The 18,054-nt window shown below is 32.4% G+C and overlaps 2 protein-coding genes across 2 annotated transcripts; both read right to left on the bottom strand.

Moving 5' to 3' along the window:
• Positions 1 to 9,903: 9,903 nt before the first annotated feature.
• On the bottom strand, positions 9,904 to 11,273 carry LOC108467583 (xyloglucan endotransglucosylase/hydrolase protein 22-like). Its single transcript, XM_017768270.2, has 3 exons — positions 10,802 to 11,273; positions 10,534 to 10,727; positions 9,904 to 10,441 (listed from the first exon to the last, which is right to left on the bottom strand). Exons 1-3 carry the CDS (start codon positions 11,057 to 11,059, stop codon positions 10,051 to 10,053), a joined length of 843 nt encoding a protein of 280 aa, XP_017623759.1. The 5' UTR covers positions 11,060 to 11,273; the 3' UTR covers positions 9,904 to 10,050.
• Positions 11,274 to 13,952: 2,679 nt separating this feature from the next.
• LOC108467582 (probable 1-deoxy-D-xylulose-5-phosphate synthase 2, chloroplastic) lies at positions 13,953 to 17,125 on the bottom strand. The gene is made up of 10 exons (XM_017768269.2): positions 16,926 to 17,125; positions 16,658 to 16,840; positions 16,411 to 16,575; positions 16,171 to 16,321; positions 15,818 to 16,089; positions 15,455 to 15,728; positions 15,024 to 15,331; positions 14,661 to 14,942; positions 14,286 to 14,573; positions 13,953 to 14,207 (listed from the first exon to the last, which is right to left on the bottom strand). Exons 1-10 carry the CDS (start codon positions 16,995 to 16,997, stop codon positions 14,061 to 14,063), a joined length of 2,142 nt encoding a protein of 713 aa, XP_017623758.1. The 5' UTR covers positions 16,998 to 17,125; the 3' UTR covers positions 13,953 to 14,060.
• Positions 17,126 to 18,054: the final 929 nt, after the last annotated feature.

The following is an 18,054-nucleotide window of genomic DNA, read 5'->3' as shown; positions in this document are numbered from 1 at the left end:
AACTCAAAACATATTAATTTTACTTGAAATAAAATGGAATAATTGATTTTAAGGAGTTGGAAATTATAGAGCGATATTTGTAAACCAAAAGGAAAAAATAAAAACATGGGATAATATGCATGCATAAAATACAATAATTAGTGAATGAAGATAACATAACTTTATTTGACCAACCTTCAAAACAAACAATTAAATATAATTAATCCAAAATATAACCAAATTCACAAGCATGAGTGAACAACAATTAATTTAATAATACATAAAACGAATAAATGTGGTGTAACAAATATACATGAAATGATATAAAACAATTAACACATGAAATACCAAGCAACATAAAACTAATATGATACAAAAACAATTTCTAAAAATAATGGATGAGCAAATAACATATGCTAGAACTTGAAATAATTTATAAGAAAAATAAAGAATATATATATAATAATTAATTTTTCTTTTTAAAATTGATATTGCAAAAAGAAGATATTTAAATCTAATAATATGCCAAATATTGAAAAAATATATTTTATATATAAAAAATTGACAATATACATACAATGAAGGAGAATTTAAATAATATATAAAATATGAAATGATAGTAAGAATACATAATAATATTTTAGGAAATAAATTATACAAATAATAGATTTACAAAACATATATATGTATATAAATAGATTTATAAGCAATTTATATGCAAAAATAATCATGGAATTTAAAAATATGAATTATAAGATTAGATTAATTTTATTATAAGTTATATATGTAATAGATTTTAAAAACATAATTATGTATACAAAGAAAAAAATATATACGTATAGAATATATGGATCTAGTAATGCATATAGATCAAAGATATGTACCAATGTATACGTATATGTATAATAATAATTTAAATAATGTATAAAACATGTGGGATTTTCTTTTAAATAACAAAATATATATTAAAATATGTGAATAGATTCAAAAGCGTTGTATGTATGAAATAACATGATATTAATAATATACATAGACTAAAATTACCTTTATTATGAATTATATATATATATATATATATATATAACAATGTGTAAAAAAACATTTACATAAAATAGTATACAAAATGTGAAAATGATATGATAAAAACAAATTTACAATATAAAAAATACAATTACCAAGGTAATTCAAAATATACAAATAAGTAAACAAGAATAAAAAATGACTTGTGAAATGAATAAAAAAATTTAATTAAAATCAAATTAAAACAAAAGGGATAATTTACAAATAAAATAATCAAAAACACGTGTGCAAATGCACAAGGACCAAATCTAGAAATATTCTAGATCTCAAAACGCTGCGCTAAGGCGTGGTCTAAATCGCAACAGCACACAAATTTTAGGGAAAATTTTAAAAACTAGTAAAGTGAAAATAAAAGCCAATTGAAAATCGGCGCGAAGGGGAGGGACTAGCCACATAATTTTCCCATTTGAAGCGCAAAGGTGCGGATTTGGTGTAACACCCCTAACCCGTATCCGTCGCCGGAGGGGTAAGGAATATTACCAAACAAGCACGAAAACTCATTTGACAATATTCAGGTAATTTCCGATAGCATACCTTTGAATTCGAATTTCGTTTATACAATATGCAAAGCAATCTTCTCAATTTAAATAGTACATTAATTCATTCCCAAGTTTAATTCACATCAAAACATTTAAAACATTAATCGATTATCATCCACACATACACATTAATTATGTGGAGCGCATATAATAACTTAACAAGCCCATTTTCGGATGGCTATACATATATACATCACCAAAAAGATACGTAATTAACATCAAAAGTCAATCCTATACATGCCATTATCAAGGTTCATTTACAAGAGTACCGAAAGGTTTAGATAGCGTGGATGACTTCGACTTTGGATCTCCCGAGTCCGATAGTTCACGAACAAAATCTATAAAACAGGGAATTAAGGTAAAAAGAGTAAGCATTTCGATGCTTAGTAAGTCTTAAGTAATGAAATCATTTATAACTAAAGCATAGCATTCATAAGGCTCATCATCTTTCTGACTAAATGTAGTCATGATTAAATATACCACTATTGTTCATACATGTCATCTTAAATTTTTCCTTAAACACGAATTCAGATCATGTAGATAATCTCTTTTACCCAACTAACCTCATAATTAGGCGAATACATCTAATTCGATTACAAGGCTAAATAAATGCAAATACGCAAAATCACATACTTATGTTACTTCACACTTCAACCCATATACTTACATGCTCATAGTCAATCTTAACTTAATTTCAATGTATATACGGTGCATACCTGATCATCCTAGGGTTGTAAGCACATCAATAGAATTTATTACGACAAGATCGTACATTTCCAACCTAATTGCCTTCGGGATTTAGCCCGGATATAACAACCAGCACGAATGCCTTCGAGATTTAACCCGGAAATAACAACCAGCACGAATGCCTTCGGGACTTAACCCGGAAATAACAACCAGCACAAATGCCTTCGGACTTAACTCGGATATAACAACCAAAGACGAATGCCTTCGGGACTTAACCCGAAATAACACCAAAGACGAATGCCTTGGGACTTAACCGGATATAATCCTCAATTGTCATGCACAAAATATATTTATATTATAAATCATTAACAATTCATTTACATTATTAGATCACAAACACAACATGATTATCCATCATTCCATTTTCGGCTCAATAGCTCATACAAATAACAAGATTCCGTAAATCAAGAGAAACCATTAGGTCACAATTTATTTATTATGCTATATATATAAATATATAACATTGTTTAATCAAATCATAAGCTAAGTTCCATTACTCAAAGACTTACCTCGAGTATATTTGAACAGTTACGGATAGGCTACTCGATTGCTTTCTCCTTTCCTTTATCTGATTTCGATCCCCTTAGCTCTTGAGCTTAAATTCAAAAATAATTTATTTAATTATTTTTCAATTGAGCAATTCAATTTAATACATGTGTACTGTACAATTAAAGTACAAATAACCTTATTCACTATTATTTTAACATCATGCATATACTACACCCATTACAACCGAACATGTTACTAGATGATCACCTTGCATTATCGATTTTCTTAAATAACATGATCATATATATATATTTAATACTACGTCAAAACAAACATAACATATGGCTAAACAAGCATTCGTACATGAACCATTAGTCAACTTTACCAAATGGACGATATGCTTAAGATATCATATAGAAATATCCAAATTCTTTTCTCATCAACTCGACCAACTAAGTAAATGTTATGACACATTATAAAATAACCTTACGGCCCCAAAGCAAGATCAATAATAAGTCACAACCTAATCACATCCCTCGGTCATATTTTCTTCACCTAAACCGAATTAGCAAGCACATATAATCCTTGGCCGAATGTCATTTAACACAAGTCATCAAGAATTTATTATTTATCACCCTAGATATTATTAGCTAAATAGATCAATTGTACATATATACCGCCAAAACCGTACCTAATAATTTTACTTATACATAACATTACTCAAATTATTCAAAATCATACTAACAAAAATATCATGTACCATGCCGAACCTTTAGGAAATCAAGCACCTAATTTATCCATTTCAAAACACCTAATCGGCATTTGTTCAAGACATTAAGCAAAGTCTATGTTTGGCTATTACACATATGAGTATTAGCAATTATAGTTTTTAACAAGATCAACTTCTTTCATCAACAATTTCTTCATCAAAACTTAAAGATAAAAAAAATCAAATTCCTTCCTTATCTACCATAACCAAATGTTCAATTCAACCATCCAAATTCAAAGTTTTGGCATGGGCTAAGTAAGTAGCATGATGAGTAACCTAAAACAAACTAAAATTTCAAAAATCTAACTTGATTTACTAACCTTCCTTAGGTTTCAAATGGCCGAATGTTTGCTCCCCTTTTTCTCTCTTTTAGTTCGGCTAAGAAGAACAAAGTTGAGACTTTGTTTTTTTCACCATTCTTTCTATTATTATTTTCATTTTATTCATCTATATTATAAAATATAAAGCCATTAACTAATAATTAATACATATTTTTATATATCACTTCATCATGGCCGGCCACTACTTGTCAAAAATGGATATTTGACATGCAAACCCATCCTTTTTCTAACATGCATTATTAAACCACTTTGAGATTAACCTATCATCTTTCACATTTATTTCACATGAGTCCTATTTAATAAATTTCACATACAAATGATAAAATTAAAGTATGAAACTTTCACACATGCCTTTCCGCATACAATAAGCACAAAATTTAACGGTTAATATTTTTTTACGACTCGATTTTGTGGTCCCGAAACCATTTTCCGACTAAGGTCAAATTAAGGTTGTCACATTTGGGTTCTAGAGCAGGTTGGCACGTGGATCTACTCCCCTTAAACGGCGTCGTTTATTTTGTTTTAAAATTAAAAGAAATTGAAAAGCCTTTTGCCATTCTCTATAGCAATTGAATCAAAACCCTAATGCCCCATATTTTCCCCTCATTTGGCCGATTCTCATCCCCCCAAACAACAAGCTACACATTCAAGCCTGAGGAATGATTTTTCATCCTTGAAATCTCCTCTTGGCTTCGATTTTAACAAAGCAAAAAGGATATCTATGGCATATTTTCTAGCTAAGAACCTCTTTCTTTTCTTTTTATTTGCTTTCAAATATAAAAACGATAAACCCAAATGAACGAAAATCGAAAAAAAATAGAGTATCCAGAGATTTAAATTGAAAATCACCTTTGAATTTTGGTGGCCTTTTGGTGTATTTCAGTATGCGTAAAAATACATGGTATCGGTAATGCCTTTTTATAGCCAGGCAAAAATACAAATTTTAAAAATAATAGATCTATTTCTTTTTCTTTTGCTATATTTTTTTTTCTATTTTGCTGCTTCTCGTGTGTTCTTTTGCAGGAGTGGTTGTACGGAGAAGATGACTCTGGTGACGTGGAGGCCGTACGTGGGGATCTCACGTGGGAAGTCAACCCTCTGGTGCCATTCTAGTGTATGCTAGAAGCTTCTAGAGCTCTCAGTCTGCTAAACTTTGGGTTTTTTTGGGGGGCGTTCCGAATTTGGGCCATCTAAAGTTAGGAAATTGGGTTTAAAAAATGTATCTGGGCTGGTATAAACTTAGCTTTTAACTTAGTTTATTATTTGGGCCTGATAGTTTGTAAAGACTTAGACTTTAAGGAATTATTATTTATTTATTTTTAATTTATTTTTTTGGTTTTATTGTGGGCCGGGCGAATTGGGCCTATTATAGCATTCACAGAAGCAATTGTTCTCATATTTGGCCTTCCTTTTCTAAGGTGTGGCCCCTTTTTTGTGAGAATCTCATGTGGTCTGTTGGTGATGGCTTAACAATCCGTGGCTAGAAAGATTCTTGGGTTCCTAATGTTGGTTCTCTTTTTCCCTATGTTTTGGCTCATTCTAGACTTGATTTGGAGAGTACTCTGAGGGATTGGGTGCTTCCTGATGGTTTTTGAAATTTAGATCTGCTCCGTATATGGCTGTTTGATGTCATGATTAAGCGTACAGTAAGTATTCCCCCTTCTCATCCTGTTGGGGGACTGGATAGGTTCATTTGGGCTCGATCTGGTTCAGGGTCTTTTTCCATTTGAAGTGCTTATTGGGCTTTAAAAGAAAATTTCTAGAGTCCTAATGATGATGCTTGAAAGCCTGTTTGGAAATACCAAGGTCAACAGAGAGTTCGTCTTTTTCTTTGGCTTGCAGCTAAACAAAGGCTTCTTGCTAATTCAGAACGAGATAGGAGAGGGTTTGGACAAAGTAGTGCGTGTCTTCTTTGTGGGCATGATACCAAGGATATTTTACATGTTATCTGTGATTGCTCGATAGCTAATGAATCTTGGATGCTCGTTGTTCCCACAAAGAAGCATTCTAGGTTTTTTTCTTACTCCTTTCAAATTTGGTTTTCCACTAATCTTTGTTGTCATGATAAATTGCAGGATAAGGGAATTACTTGGTTGTGCTTATTTGGGATAATCGCTTGGAGACTTCGGAAGAATAGGAATCTCTTCATCTTCCAAAACATCAATTGGACGACATATGAGATTATTAAAACCTCTCTCAGTTAGGCACAAGATTTTGAATCGTTTCTAATTGAAGCCAAATCTATTGCATCCAATTCTGAAATTCATCACTGCTTAGTAGATAATTGGGTTCATTTATTTTCTGATGGAGAAGTCGCTAGAGATACAGGAAATGCTTCAACGAGAGGCGTGGTTCGAGATTAGTTTGGCAATTGAATTTTGGGGTTCACTCATTATCTGGGCAGATGTTCACCTTTGGAGGCAGAACTTTGGGGTATCCTTGATTAAATTCTCATTTTATTAAGCAGGGTTATAAGAAAGTTCGGATTCAGACTGATAATGTTGAAGTGGTAAAGGCATTGCCCATGGAAGAAATAGTGGAGTCAAGCATTACCTTACTCAGAAGAGTTAAACGACTTTTACGTTCTGAAGGCCAATAGGAAATTAAGTACGTTACTAGGGAGTGTAATTTAATCGCAGGCTACTTGGCAAGATCAGTCTTTCTTGGAAGTCACCCCTCTAGTTATTCGAAGTACCTCTTGATTTGGGGGTTACGGCTATCCAGCAAGACAAAACTTTTAGAATCTCTTAGGAAGTTTTAAGTTGTAATTTTCTTTATTTTTCACCAAAAAAAGAAATTAAGTATTAAGTTTAAGTTATAAAATTTGTTTGATATATTACTTAAAATTAATTACGAAATATAATTAGATTGTTTGATAAATATAGATTTTAAATTATAAAAAATTATATTTTACATTTTAAACCTTATTCTAAACAAAAATTAAAATTTTAAACGTAAAATTTTTATAAGATAATATGACATTAAAAGAAATAAACTATAATTGAAATAATTGAAAATATTTTCCATTAAGTGATAAGTAGTTTTATCTACTTATTATTTTCCAACACCTTTTTGTACAAAAAAATTCTATCATATTGCTTTAATTTTGGATTACCAAAAATGCATATTCATATTTTTAACTGTTTATCAAACAAGGTCTTAGTCATGGTTTAATTAAAATTTAACATTGTATTGTGCCCTCTTCTTTTCATAGAAAAAACCTAGCTACTCAACTTTTTGAAGTTAAATCTTTGCTCTGTCGGCGGCGACGCTGGCCTTCGAGCTGGTTGCTAATCGCAATTTCTTTAACATTTTTTGTAGTTTTATTTTGTTTTTAATTTCAATCCACATTATTATGGTTTTGTCTATAGTTTTGTGGTTTTATTTTGTCCACATTTTTCATGGTTTTTATTTTGTCCAATTTGTTTTCTTTGAAAATAGTGGTGGTTTTATTTTTACATTTAATTTTTAGTCATGTTCTAGCGTGTATGTGAGATATACCAATATAAGTGTCGCTAGATCTATTAGGAACTGTTCTCGAAAAGTTTTGTCATGATAGATCATAGTGATGGTGATAAATTTTAGATGATAAAGAGAAGAATAAACTATCTGAAACTTGATTTTTTGTGCATCATTGATGCAGGTGGTCTCTTGGGGCTTTGGGTAGTTTTTTTTTTTGATTGGTGTTTATCATTAAGTTGATTTGATGATCGCGAGGTTAGGATATAAAGTTTTAGCGATTTGATCAAATTGATGCATCTTTCGTTTATTCTGAATTATTTCAATGTTGTAATTATTGTCAATGACATTGTAACTGAAATTTAATTTGATAACTCATATTAAGTACCTAGCCTTGTAACTCTCATTTTAGAAATATGGTGAACTCTTCTCTGCTTTTCATCGTCACCATCATAAACAAAACCTTTCATCATCCTTTCTTAACCATTAATTACATTGTAACTGAAAATTAATTTCATTACTCATATTAAATACTTAGCTTTGTAACTCTAATTTTCTAAAAGTAAATATGAGCCATTCACAATTAGTAAAATGACTTTGACACTTTGGAACTTTAACTTTCAAAGCTCTCTCTAAAATTTTCTCAACTTTTTTTTTCTTTACTTAGCTTTATTGTAAACTATATTTCTCTTTCTCCACCTTACCAGCCGTCATCTATCACTGCACTCAATATTACTAAATTTGCTTCAATATCCCTCTCCACCTTCTTTCAGTACTTTTCATTCACTTATTTGTAATTTTTCCTCTTTTCGTCAAAAGAACTCTCTACACTTATTACTGAGGATAAACCCAGTTAAACAACGAACAAATAAAATAACGAAGAAATTGAAAAAATCAAACACAACTATTTTACATGGAAAAAAATCTCTGAAGAGAATAAAAAACCACGGGTAAAAATAACTTCACTAACAGAAAAAAACGAAAAGTATAAAATATGGAGATAAAACTAAACCCCGAAACCCAAAATAAGAACCCTCAAAATGAGCTAATACCTAAATATGTAGTGGGTTATTTTTCTAGGGTGAAAAAATAATCTATTTATATGCTAAATTTGTAAATCAAATAATATTAAAATAACTTATATTAATCATAGTTTAAATGAAAATCTAAAAATAATATTTAATTAAGAAAAGAAATTTAAAAATACGAGGCATAATTCTACTCTTATAAATAATTTTCATTTCATAAAAGAAAATAAATATTATAGAATTAACGTCTCATGTATTAGATGAACCAAACTTGAACATACGAAGCAAAGAAAGCGAGCCAAACGCTTGAAGATACGAAGCAAAGAAAGCGAGCCAAACACTTGAAGATATTCTCGAAAGGCTAGGCCAGGAATACTTTTACTCTACAAAAACTGAGCCACCACAAATCAAGGCATTATATTTATGAACTTTGTTTTTCACGCCCAAAAATCAACTTTATAACCAAATATTTTGTAAAAATTTTAGAAATATTGTAAAAATTTGAAAATTGAAAATTTTAAATTTTATAATGCAATTTTTAATGATTTTTACAAATTTTAATAAACGATTATTTTACATTTTTTAAGAATTGACTATTTTGTTACAAAATTGCGTTTTTTCTATAGGAATTTGAGTATCGGCAAAATTAGGTAAAATGCTATTTTTAATAAAAATTAAAGGATCAAGATCAAATTAATAAAATATGTAAATATTGAAGATTAAATATATTATTATACTAATTAAAAAAATTTTTGTTATCAATTTAATGGCTGCAGATAATTAAAATATAAATGAATTCAAACGTTAATACTTAAATTATAAATTTTAAATTTAAATAATTAAAATAAGAATGTAAGCATAATTAATTGACCATTTATCAGTTTATCTAAATTTATATTATATTTATTATTAATATATCAAAATTTATATAAATGTTATATTATTTTAAATCATTTTGAGCTTCTAGTCAGCTACTAAATGCGTATATATAATGTTGTGGCATGGCCCATCGAGGTCTTGTTTCGAATGGATGTATGTTAATATATGTCTCTCACCAATTTCAAAGTCGGCTGGCACACCAAACACGAACAAATCATTGGCAAAATATCAAAATATTTATATACCCCGAGGTGTCACATGCGATATTTCTGTAGGTTTTCTTTCCGTAAGTTGACCAAATAATCTGTCATTGGTGTAGGGTGGAAATTGGATACATTTCCAATAAAAAATTAATTTAGAATAATATTATAAAAATATTAAATCAATTTAAAATTTACATACATAACAATTATAATTATATTAATAATTGTATTGTTAAAATATTATTTTGTATAAAATTATAAAAAAATATAAGATTGTTAATTTTAGATCGATTTCGTAATTGGTTATTGAGCTTATATTATTAATCACACTTATATATTTCGCTGGTCAGATGTTTTGACTTCAATCAGAGGAACATTGAAGTAGTATAATTTCCGAAATTGAATAGTATTATTTATTGAGCTTAGTTTTACATGTTACAAAACATAGAATGAAACAAAAGAATACTGTGAGAGGCTGCTTTTGAACAAAGTATCTGTCCTTAGGCATGACTAGCGAAGGAAATTTTAATCAACAAATTAAGAAGCAGTGCACTCTTTAGGAAGTCCCATAGGAAATCGCTTGGTGTCGGTGCAGTAATTGTAAATCATATAATTTTTCTGAACCCATTTGAGCCTTTGTTGGCTCGTTATATCCAGTTCTTGCGACAGCCATGAATTTTGGGAGGGTGAGGTGGAGGAACATGATGATTTACCGGAAGACCAGACACATGCATCAGCTTTGAAAGTCCTGTAAGAAGCAGTGAAAGGAGCTTGGCTCCAATCCGTCTTAACAAGACCACCTCGAGTGGCCCAATCATCGGCGTTCCAAAGACTCGAATACACTCTCATCGGCTGGCTCTTCGGGAACGCAACGCCCTTTGATTCCAAGTTCTTGAACTCTCTAATTGGTGTCCCATCAACAGAGAAGCTGTAAACATTCAAAAGAATCACAATTAAACAAATGAACATAATCGAAACTGAAACGTTTTTAGAAAAATGGGATTGTAAAAGAAGACGTACATAATACGTTGAGGGTTCCAAAGAAGGGAGTAGGTATGGAAGTCTTTGGTAGGATCGAACCAAAGGTAGAACTGCTGTTCTTTGTCACCTTTGCCTTGTGTATATACATTGGTGTGGACTATGTATGGGTCTCCGCTTAGGTTCCCCAAGAATTCGAAGTCAATTTCATCCCATGTCGACCCTTCCGAACGAAGCTGCAATTGTCACCCCACATATCAACACAGAGTTCTAATGTTTAATAAGAGACAAGTATGATGATAAAACTTACATAGTAAGTGGTAACAGTGCCAGCAGAGTTGCCTGGAACCAGCTTAATGTTCATATCGATCTTCCCAAACAGATATTGGTTCTTGGATTGAAAACCAGACCCGGAGAATTTGTCGAGGGTGAGAGTGAGAAGGTTTCCGTTTTCGAGAATCTTGCCCCTCCCATCTCCCCAAGTAACGTCGATGTCTTGGTTAAAGTTGGCGGCTGAAGCAACTATTACCAAGCTGATTACAACAGATACTAGCAATGAACTCTTCATATTTTATTTGTCTGTATGGTGTTTCTATTCTAATTGGATTATGATATTATGAAATGGGGGAGTGATAGAAGGTGGTTATATAGGGGGACGAAAACAAGGTAAAGGGGGGAAGCTTCGTGGTATGTGTTTCCATCGGGACATTGAGTGAACCAAAGTTGTAAACAGCTGGAAACAAAAAAGTGAAAAGAAAGAAGGGTCCAAATCTAATAATACTGAGGGGTGTTTCTTGGTACCAATATGTATGTTTAATTTATGGATTTGGTGCCGCCTTTCGATGTCTTGTTACAGTTCAAGCAGATAGATATGCATGTCTAGAATTAGATCAATAGTTCGACACAGGCAAACCCCAATAATGATAATAGGCATATCACAATCAAAACACACTGTAATACACTCACCAAACCCAAACGCGGTTATGCGCCTCTCCAAAGGCCGAGGCTTATTTGAGTGAACTACAAGATTCCATTACCCTAAACCAATGGTGTTGCTTAAAAGTCATTGTCACATTGGTTGACTACGTCAGGTCAAAACTAACTTTTTTTTGGGACCAACACGTATTCACAAAAACTAAACCACTTACATCATCACGTCAAACAAAAAACAATTATTATAATAATTAAATTTATTACAAAATATTCTGATTCTTGTCCAAACCAGCTAGCTCACTCGATTTCTTTTTCAAATTTTTAATTTTAATCATCATATGATTTCTTTTTTGATTAAAACTAAAACAAAGGATCTTATACTAAAGCAAGCTATATAGTTATGAACTAGGTTAAACAACTTGTCACCTATGTCTTTTGTGTTTTTTCCTCAAAGGAAAATCTTCGTCAATTGGCTTTTAAAAAAAAATGAGTTGTGTGTCATGTTACCTATGATATAATAAATTTTGCACTAATTAGCTAATTTTTTTTAATTTGGAAATTTTATTAGAAAAGCAATCTCTTTTAATACATAGATATAATCTAAGAAATTAAATTATGAGGGTTTGCATCCAACTGGAGTTGATGGATTACCAAAAGAGAAAGGAAGGTTCATCAATGGGTTGGGAATTGGAGTGGGTGGATAATTATGAAAAGGAAAATAAAGGATAGATAAAGATTACAAAATTAACAGCTGGCTGCCAAAATGATTAATGTGAATCACCTGCTTTTGAAAAGGAGAATTTAATTAGTTAAGCAAATTGCATCTCATTTATTATTTTCTCATATAAAAATGTTTAATGTTATAATAATTAAGTTATTTTGGGTTTTAGTTATATAATGTCATGGTTCACACTGTATATAATGCAAAGAGTTATTGAGGTTGGAGATTTGTTCGAGTTTGAAGAATGTTTGAGCAAAATGCTAGTTATATATAGTTGATCTCCTGTGCCTATACGGCTACATACGTGGGATTAAAATTTCACGGTAAGGTTAACTTATTCACACATTTTAAATAATATGCATTTTGAAGACTTGAGAATACATTATTCAAGTATTTCGAAGAAAGCATAGAACTTTATGTGGACATTGAAAGTTCATTTCAAAGTGATTATCTTTCTTTAGATACTCTTTGATAATTCACTTCCTTTCAAAACTGAATTTAAAAAAAGAATTAACATTATTAATTCAAAGTTTGCTTTATGTCAAGGAGAAGAGGACATTAATAATCTATTCAGGGAGTGTGACTTGGCCAGGGCAGAGTGGTTTGAGTTGAGATTTTGTATTTGTACGAGAGGCACTAATTCATTTTATGTGAGAGATTGGACTATACAAATGCTGGAAGCAGCTAGAAGGGGGGATCAAGCTTTGAAAGAGGAGATTACGGAGTTGCTATCACATTATTGAAAATTTGGGTTATAGAAAAAAATTTATCTTTGAAGGTATAACTCAAATCCAATAACGGTCATCAAGGAAGTGGAAGAGTATATCAAAATAACGAGGAAATGTCAAAAGGAATGGATTTGATCCAATTTATAAAGGAAAAGCAATGAAGGCATGAGGAGTGGGGCAATGAATACTCACTATTTTCACATCACAGTAGGGTGTTGTAGGAATAATGAAGTACTTGCATGGGTTCTTCATATTAGGGACTCGAATAGAAGATCTCTTGAGTCACATGAATGAATAATTCAACATGACAACGATATAGTTAGGAAATTGTTAGTGCTAAGGACTGTCCTGATCATAATCGTCGTAAAAGGTATCTCCTGCTACACTTTTAAGTTCAAGGACAGGTTATTAGGACTATTATTGGAGGGAGGACTTGTTCAAGTCACTGATCATAATCGTCGTGTTTATGATGATACGAGATGTTCATGTATAAAAAATATAAATGTAACATAAAAATATTAATATATCCAGATTTATATTATACTCATTATTAAAATTATTTTAAATCACGTCCAGTCAGCTCTTAAATATCAATCTAATAATGTCGTGCCATGGGCCATGGAGGTCTTTTTCTTTGGGTGCATGTATATCCACCCACTTTAAGTCGGCTGACATACAAAACACACATAAATTATTGGGAAATATCACATATAAATACAATATAATATAATATAATTGTCTCGCTTAAAAGGTTTCCATTATCATAAAGTCGAATTTTTAAAAAAATTATAATTTGTTGATTTAAATATGAGTTGGGAAATAATTTTTAGTACAAATTATAAAATTATAATTAGCTCATTTAAATATGAGTAGGTATATTATATTTGGTTCTTGATGTGTTTTCATGGGTGTGTTCTATATATATTATATACGTGCAAGTTTTATATGTGTTGATCTTAATCTGTCACAAATGTTGGAGGTTGAAGCTATGCACTTGAAACCGACTAATTGTTAGTTGTTCCTTGCCAATGATTCTCACAAGCATATAGTTCTTCGACTAATTTTCGCCTATTATCATCTTTAAAAAAATATTACTCTCTATATATATTTTCTTTTACATTGATTAAAAACTCTTGATTACACCATGCTTTTAAATATTGACGTAAAACCTTTATTCTATTATTGTCTTATATAATACATTTGCTTCCCCTAGTTATCCCCAGTAGTGAAAGAACTGTGGCAGCAATATGCTTTGAGCTCAGCCCTGCCTCTTCAATTTGATCACTTTGAGATCCATGGTCAATGTATCTATCTGGTAGCACCATTGGCCTCCACTGCACCATGTAACATTGATGTTAGAACAATAACATACATTTCCACCAAGTATAAATGTTAATGGATGTTAGTGTTACCTTAAGCTTGCCATCTAGTAGTCCATTCAAGCACAAGAAATGTGAGACGTGGGTGCTGAACCCTCCGATTGATCCTTCTTCCACGGTGATTAATATCTCGTGTTCTTGAGCTAGTTGTTTCAATAAATCTCCGTCGATTGGCTTACAAAAACGAGCATCCGCCACCGTTGCGGAGATGCCATGCATTTGTAGTTGTTCAGCTGCTTTCACACAACTTTGTACGATTGTTCCATACCCCAAAATGGCCACCCTGCCACTTCCTTCTCTTAGTACTCTTCCCTTCCCAATCTGAACATGTTCAAAATTTGGGTTAAGAAATTTCAACTGATATTGTTTGTTTTGGCCCATTGTAAAGCTTGTAGAATAAAATTGTACCTCTAATGGTGTTCCTTTGTTGTTTGGTGGGAGAATAGAACCAATGCCATTGCCTCTGGGGTACCTAAAGCAGCTAGGCCGATCATCAATGGCTGCTGCTGTTGCCACCATGTGCATCAGCTCAGTCTCGTTTGAAGGTGCCATTACCACCATATTAGGCAAACATGCCATAAAAGTAGTATCGAACGCACCGCAATGGGTCGGTCCATCTGCACCCACCAGGCCAGCCCTGTCTATTGCAAATCTCACAGGGAGCTTTTGAAGATCAACATCATGAACTACCTGCAATCAGTAAACTCTTTGTTATTATCATATTGATCATACCATTTCTTTGAAATTTGCTTATTATTAACCAGGAATTACCTGATCGAATCCTCTTTGTAGGAAGGAAGAGTAAATGGCACAGAACGGTTTCAGCCCTTCAGAAGCTAAACCAGCAGCAAAAGTAACAGCATGTTGTTCAGCTATACCGACATCAAAACATCGATCCGGGAATTGTTTTTGGAACAAATTAAGCCCGGTTCCTCCTCCCATGGCGGCATGGATTCCCACTATTTTGTCATCTTCCTCTGCTTCAGCTATTAAAGACTCTGAAAAGTACTGAGTATACGATCGTGTTGCTGACTTGCTCTTCATTTGTTCGCCGGACTTGGGATCGAATTTCACAACCCCTAAAATAAGAAGAAATATCCATGATGACCCGAACATTTTCATTTTTCTTAAAATACCCATGTTAGACACAATTAGGACGACATTACTTCGAGTCTGGTTATGTAGTGTTAAATTGTACTTACCATGCATTTTATCTGGTGCAACCTCGGCAGGGGCATAACCTTTTCCCTTCTCGGTAATGACATGAATGAGAACAGGTCCAGGAGCTGGCATTGACTTAATTTCGTTCATGACATAAACAAGGTCTTCTACATTATGACCATCCACTGGTCCTACGTAGTATACTCCTAATTCTTCAAACAGGCTAGCTCCCGAACCACCGACTACTCCTCTCATGCAGGAATCGAGTTTCGCGGCGATTTCATGTGTTTGCCCACCGATTTGCTTTGTGATACCCTGTGCACGTGTCAAAACAACTTAAATAAGCCCATTTTGCAGAGTCATCATAGGAAAGTAATGTGATTCCAAGAGCTGAATTTTGACACCTTTGCAGCCTCGCGTAGTTGACGAAATTCCCTGTTAGAATGAAGCTTTGTTAGTGCTTTGCTAAGAGCTCCAACTGGAGGAGCCGGACCGTCGACCGTGGCGGTCGGCAACGAAACTTGCTTATTATCATTCAAGATGATGATGAGATTAGTGTCAAGATAACCAGCATTGTTGAGTGCTTCATATGCCATTCCAGCAGTCATTGCTCCATCACCTATTACTGCAATTACATGATTGTTCTTCCCTAACAGATCTCTTCCAACTGCCATCCCTGAAATAAAACAGCCCACCATTAATTAGCATACTTTTAATTTGCATTTATCGTCATTGCCGAAGAGCTACGAACAAGTACCTAAACCAGCTGAAATGCTAGTAGAACTATGGCCAGCTCCAAAGGCATCATGAATGCTCTCTTCCCTGTTTGGAAACCCTGCTAATCCACACGTTTGTCGAATCGAATGCATCCTCGATCTTCTACCGGTTAAAATCTTATGCGGGTAGGACTGCAAATAACAAAATACAGTATGTTAATAACCCATCATACGTCAATGGAACTAACTGTATTTAGCAATAGACAACATAATGTTATTACCTGATGCCCAACATCCCAAAGTATTTTATCCACAGGAGTGTCGAAAACATAGTGAAGTGCCACTGTTAGCTCAGCCACCCCAAGGTTTGAACTGAGATGCCCACCAGTGTTTGACACTGTGTAAACCACCTCTTCTCGTAGCTCATCAGCTAACTTCCCAAGCTCCTATCGTTTTTCAATCAACAAATTAATAATACATGATTAAAAGTATTAATAATTATAGTTAATGGTATAATTAATTATTTACCTCGATGGAAAGATTCTTCATATGAATGGGATGGTTTATGGCATCAAGAATTGGAGTAGACGGTTTTTCTCCTGAGAAATTAAGGAATCTTTTCACTTGTCTTGTCTGTTGACTTTGTTTGACCATGGTCTTTCTTGCATTTTCCGGTTCTAACTGGGCCACTGCAACTCCATTGAATCGACACTGCAATATATAAGCATATATTCTATCAGTAAACACCGTGATCGTTTAAATTCATTAGTTCATCAACGAAATTTTTGAGACAGACCTTGGGACGTTCATCTTGGGATTGCTGCAAAGGAAGAAAATTTGTTGTAAAAATGGAAGAAGACATTGCCATATGTTGCAATCAAAACAACTTAAATAGCTGCAAAGTGTTTGTTTGGGTGGAAAAGCAGTATCAAATGTAATAGCTTTGTTGAATTGTGATGGACATGGTTGCAATGTAAGAGGGTGATTTATAGGCTTAAATTGGTGGCCGCTTTCCTGAAAAAGTGTTGTGTAGCTTGATATTATCTTCCACGTGAAAAAAACTTTCTCCAGGACTAGAAATTATTTCCACGTGAAAAACTTGGGATGAAGGCCTCCAATCACCATGAGCAATCACAGTCATCCGCGTAAGCAGCTTGCCTGCTAGCAACTAATTGATTGATTTGACGTTTACAAAATAATAGTACCATGTTTTAATTATTATTTGTAACAGATAATGTTTACCCTGAATTTGTTTAACTTTTAATAGCGAATTAGCTCTACTTTTATAAATATTTATATAGAAATTCTTTTTTGGATGAAAAAAACCCAACTATACTAAAATTCTAGCAATCAGCTACCCTATATGGTTCCAAATTGTGCGCCATGCTATACTATTTTCGCTTTTAACTTTTCATAAAATTTCAAGATAAATCTTAAAGCATAAAGAGATTTTTGTTCTTCCACGTGCATCTAAATAATGTAAGCTAAGGAATCCCATTTCTCAATGTCCATTCAAAATTTCCCAAGTTTACCTTGACTCACTCTAAGAGATTGCTGGAGAAAAACTGCTCACGGCAATTCCTTAACACAAAATATTTCTAAACATCTTTAATATCCAGGCAATCCTTAAGAAAATACAAAATATCTTAAATATCAAAATGGGTATTTTTAATAAGCTTAAATTACATTTTCATTTTAAAATGGGTATTTTAAAATTCATTTTTACTAGCTGATACGAGTAAAATTAATAAATATGCATCATTATAATTAGTACAGACTGAAATTTATATCAAAACGATATTTAAAATTTATTACTTTAAACGATATGAACGATATCAAAATAAAATTAACTATCTTAATAAAAATGAAAGAATTAAATTCTTTCAAAGTATAACCATTAAATTTTATTTTAGTTACACCAAATT

This window comes from Gossypium arboreum, chromosome 8, assembly GCF_025698485.1.
Source record: "Gossypium arboreum isolate Shixiya-1 chromosome 8, ASM2569848v2, whole genome shotgun sequence".
NCBI lineage: Eukaryota > Viridiplantae > Streptophyta > Magnoliopsida > Malvales > Malvaceae > Gossypium > Gossypium arboreum.
Note: the sequence above shows the minus strand (reverse complement) of the source record. Positions and strands in the feature narration are given on the sequence as shown.

Excerpts from the sequence above, each read along its gene's own strand:
- LOC108467583 (XM_017768270.2), bottom strand. The coding sequence starts at position 11,059 with ATGAAGAGTTCATTGCTAGTATCTGTTGTAATCAGCTTGGTAATAGTT. Across the intron at positions 10,728-10,801 it reads GCACTGTTACCACTTACTAT|CTTCGTTCGGAAGGGTCGAC; the intron begins GTAAGTTTTATC and ends TGACAATTGCAG. Across the intron at positions 10,442-10,533 it reads TGGAACCCTCAACGTATTAT|CTTCTCTGTTGATGGGACAC; the intron begins GTACGTCTTCTT and ends GAATGTTTACAG.
- LOC108467582 (XM_017768269.2), bottom strand. The coding sequence starts at position 16,997 with ATGGCAATGTCTTCTTCCATTTTTACAACAAATTTTCTTCCTTTGCAG. Across the intron at positions 16,322-16,410 it reads TTTGGGATGTTGGGCATCAG|TCCTACCCGCATAAGATTTT; the intron begins GTAATAACATTA and ends TGTTATTTGCAG. Across the intron at positions 15,332-15,454 it reads TGCACCAGATAAAATGCATG|GGGTTGTGAAATTCGATCCC; the intron begins GTAAGTACAATT and ends TTCTTATTTTAG.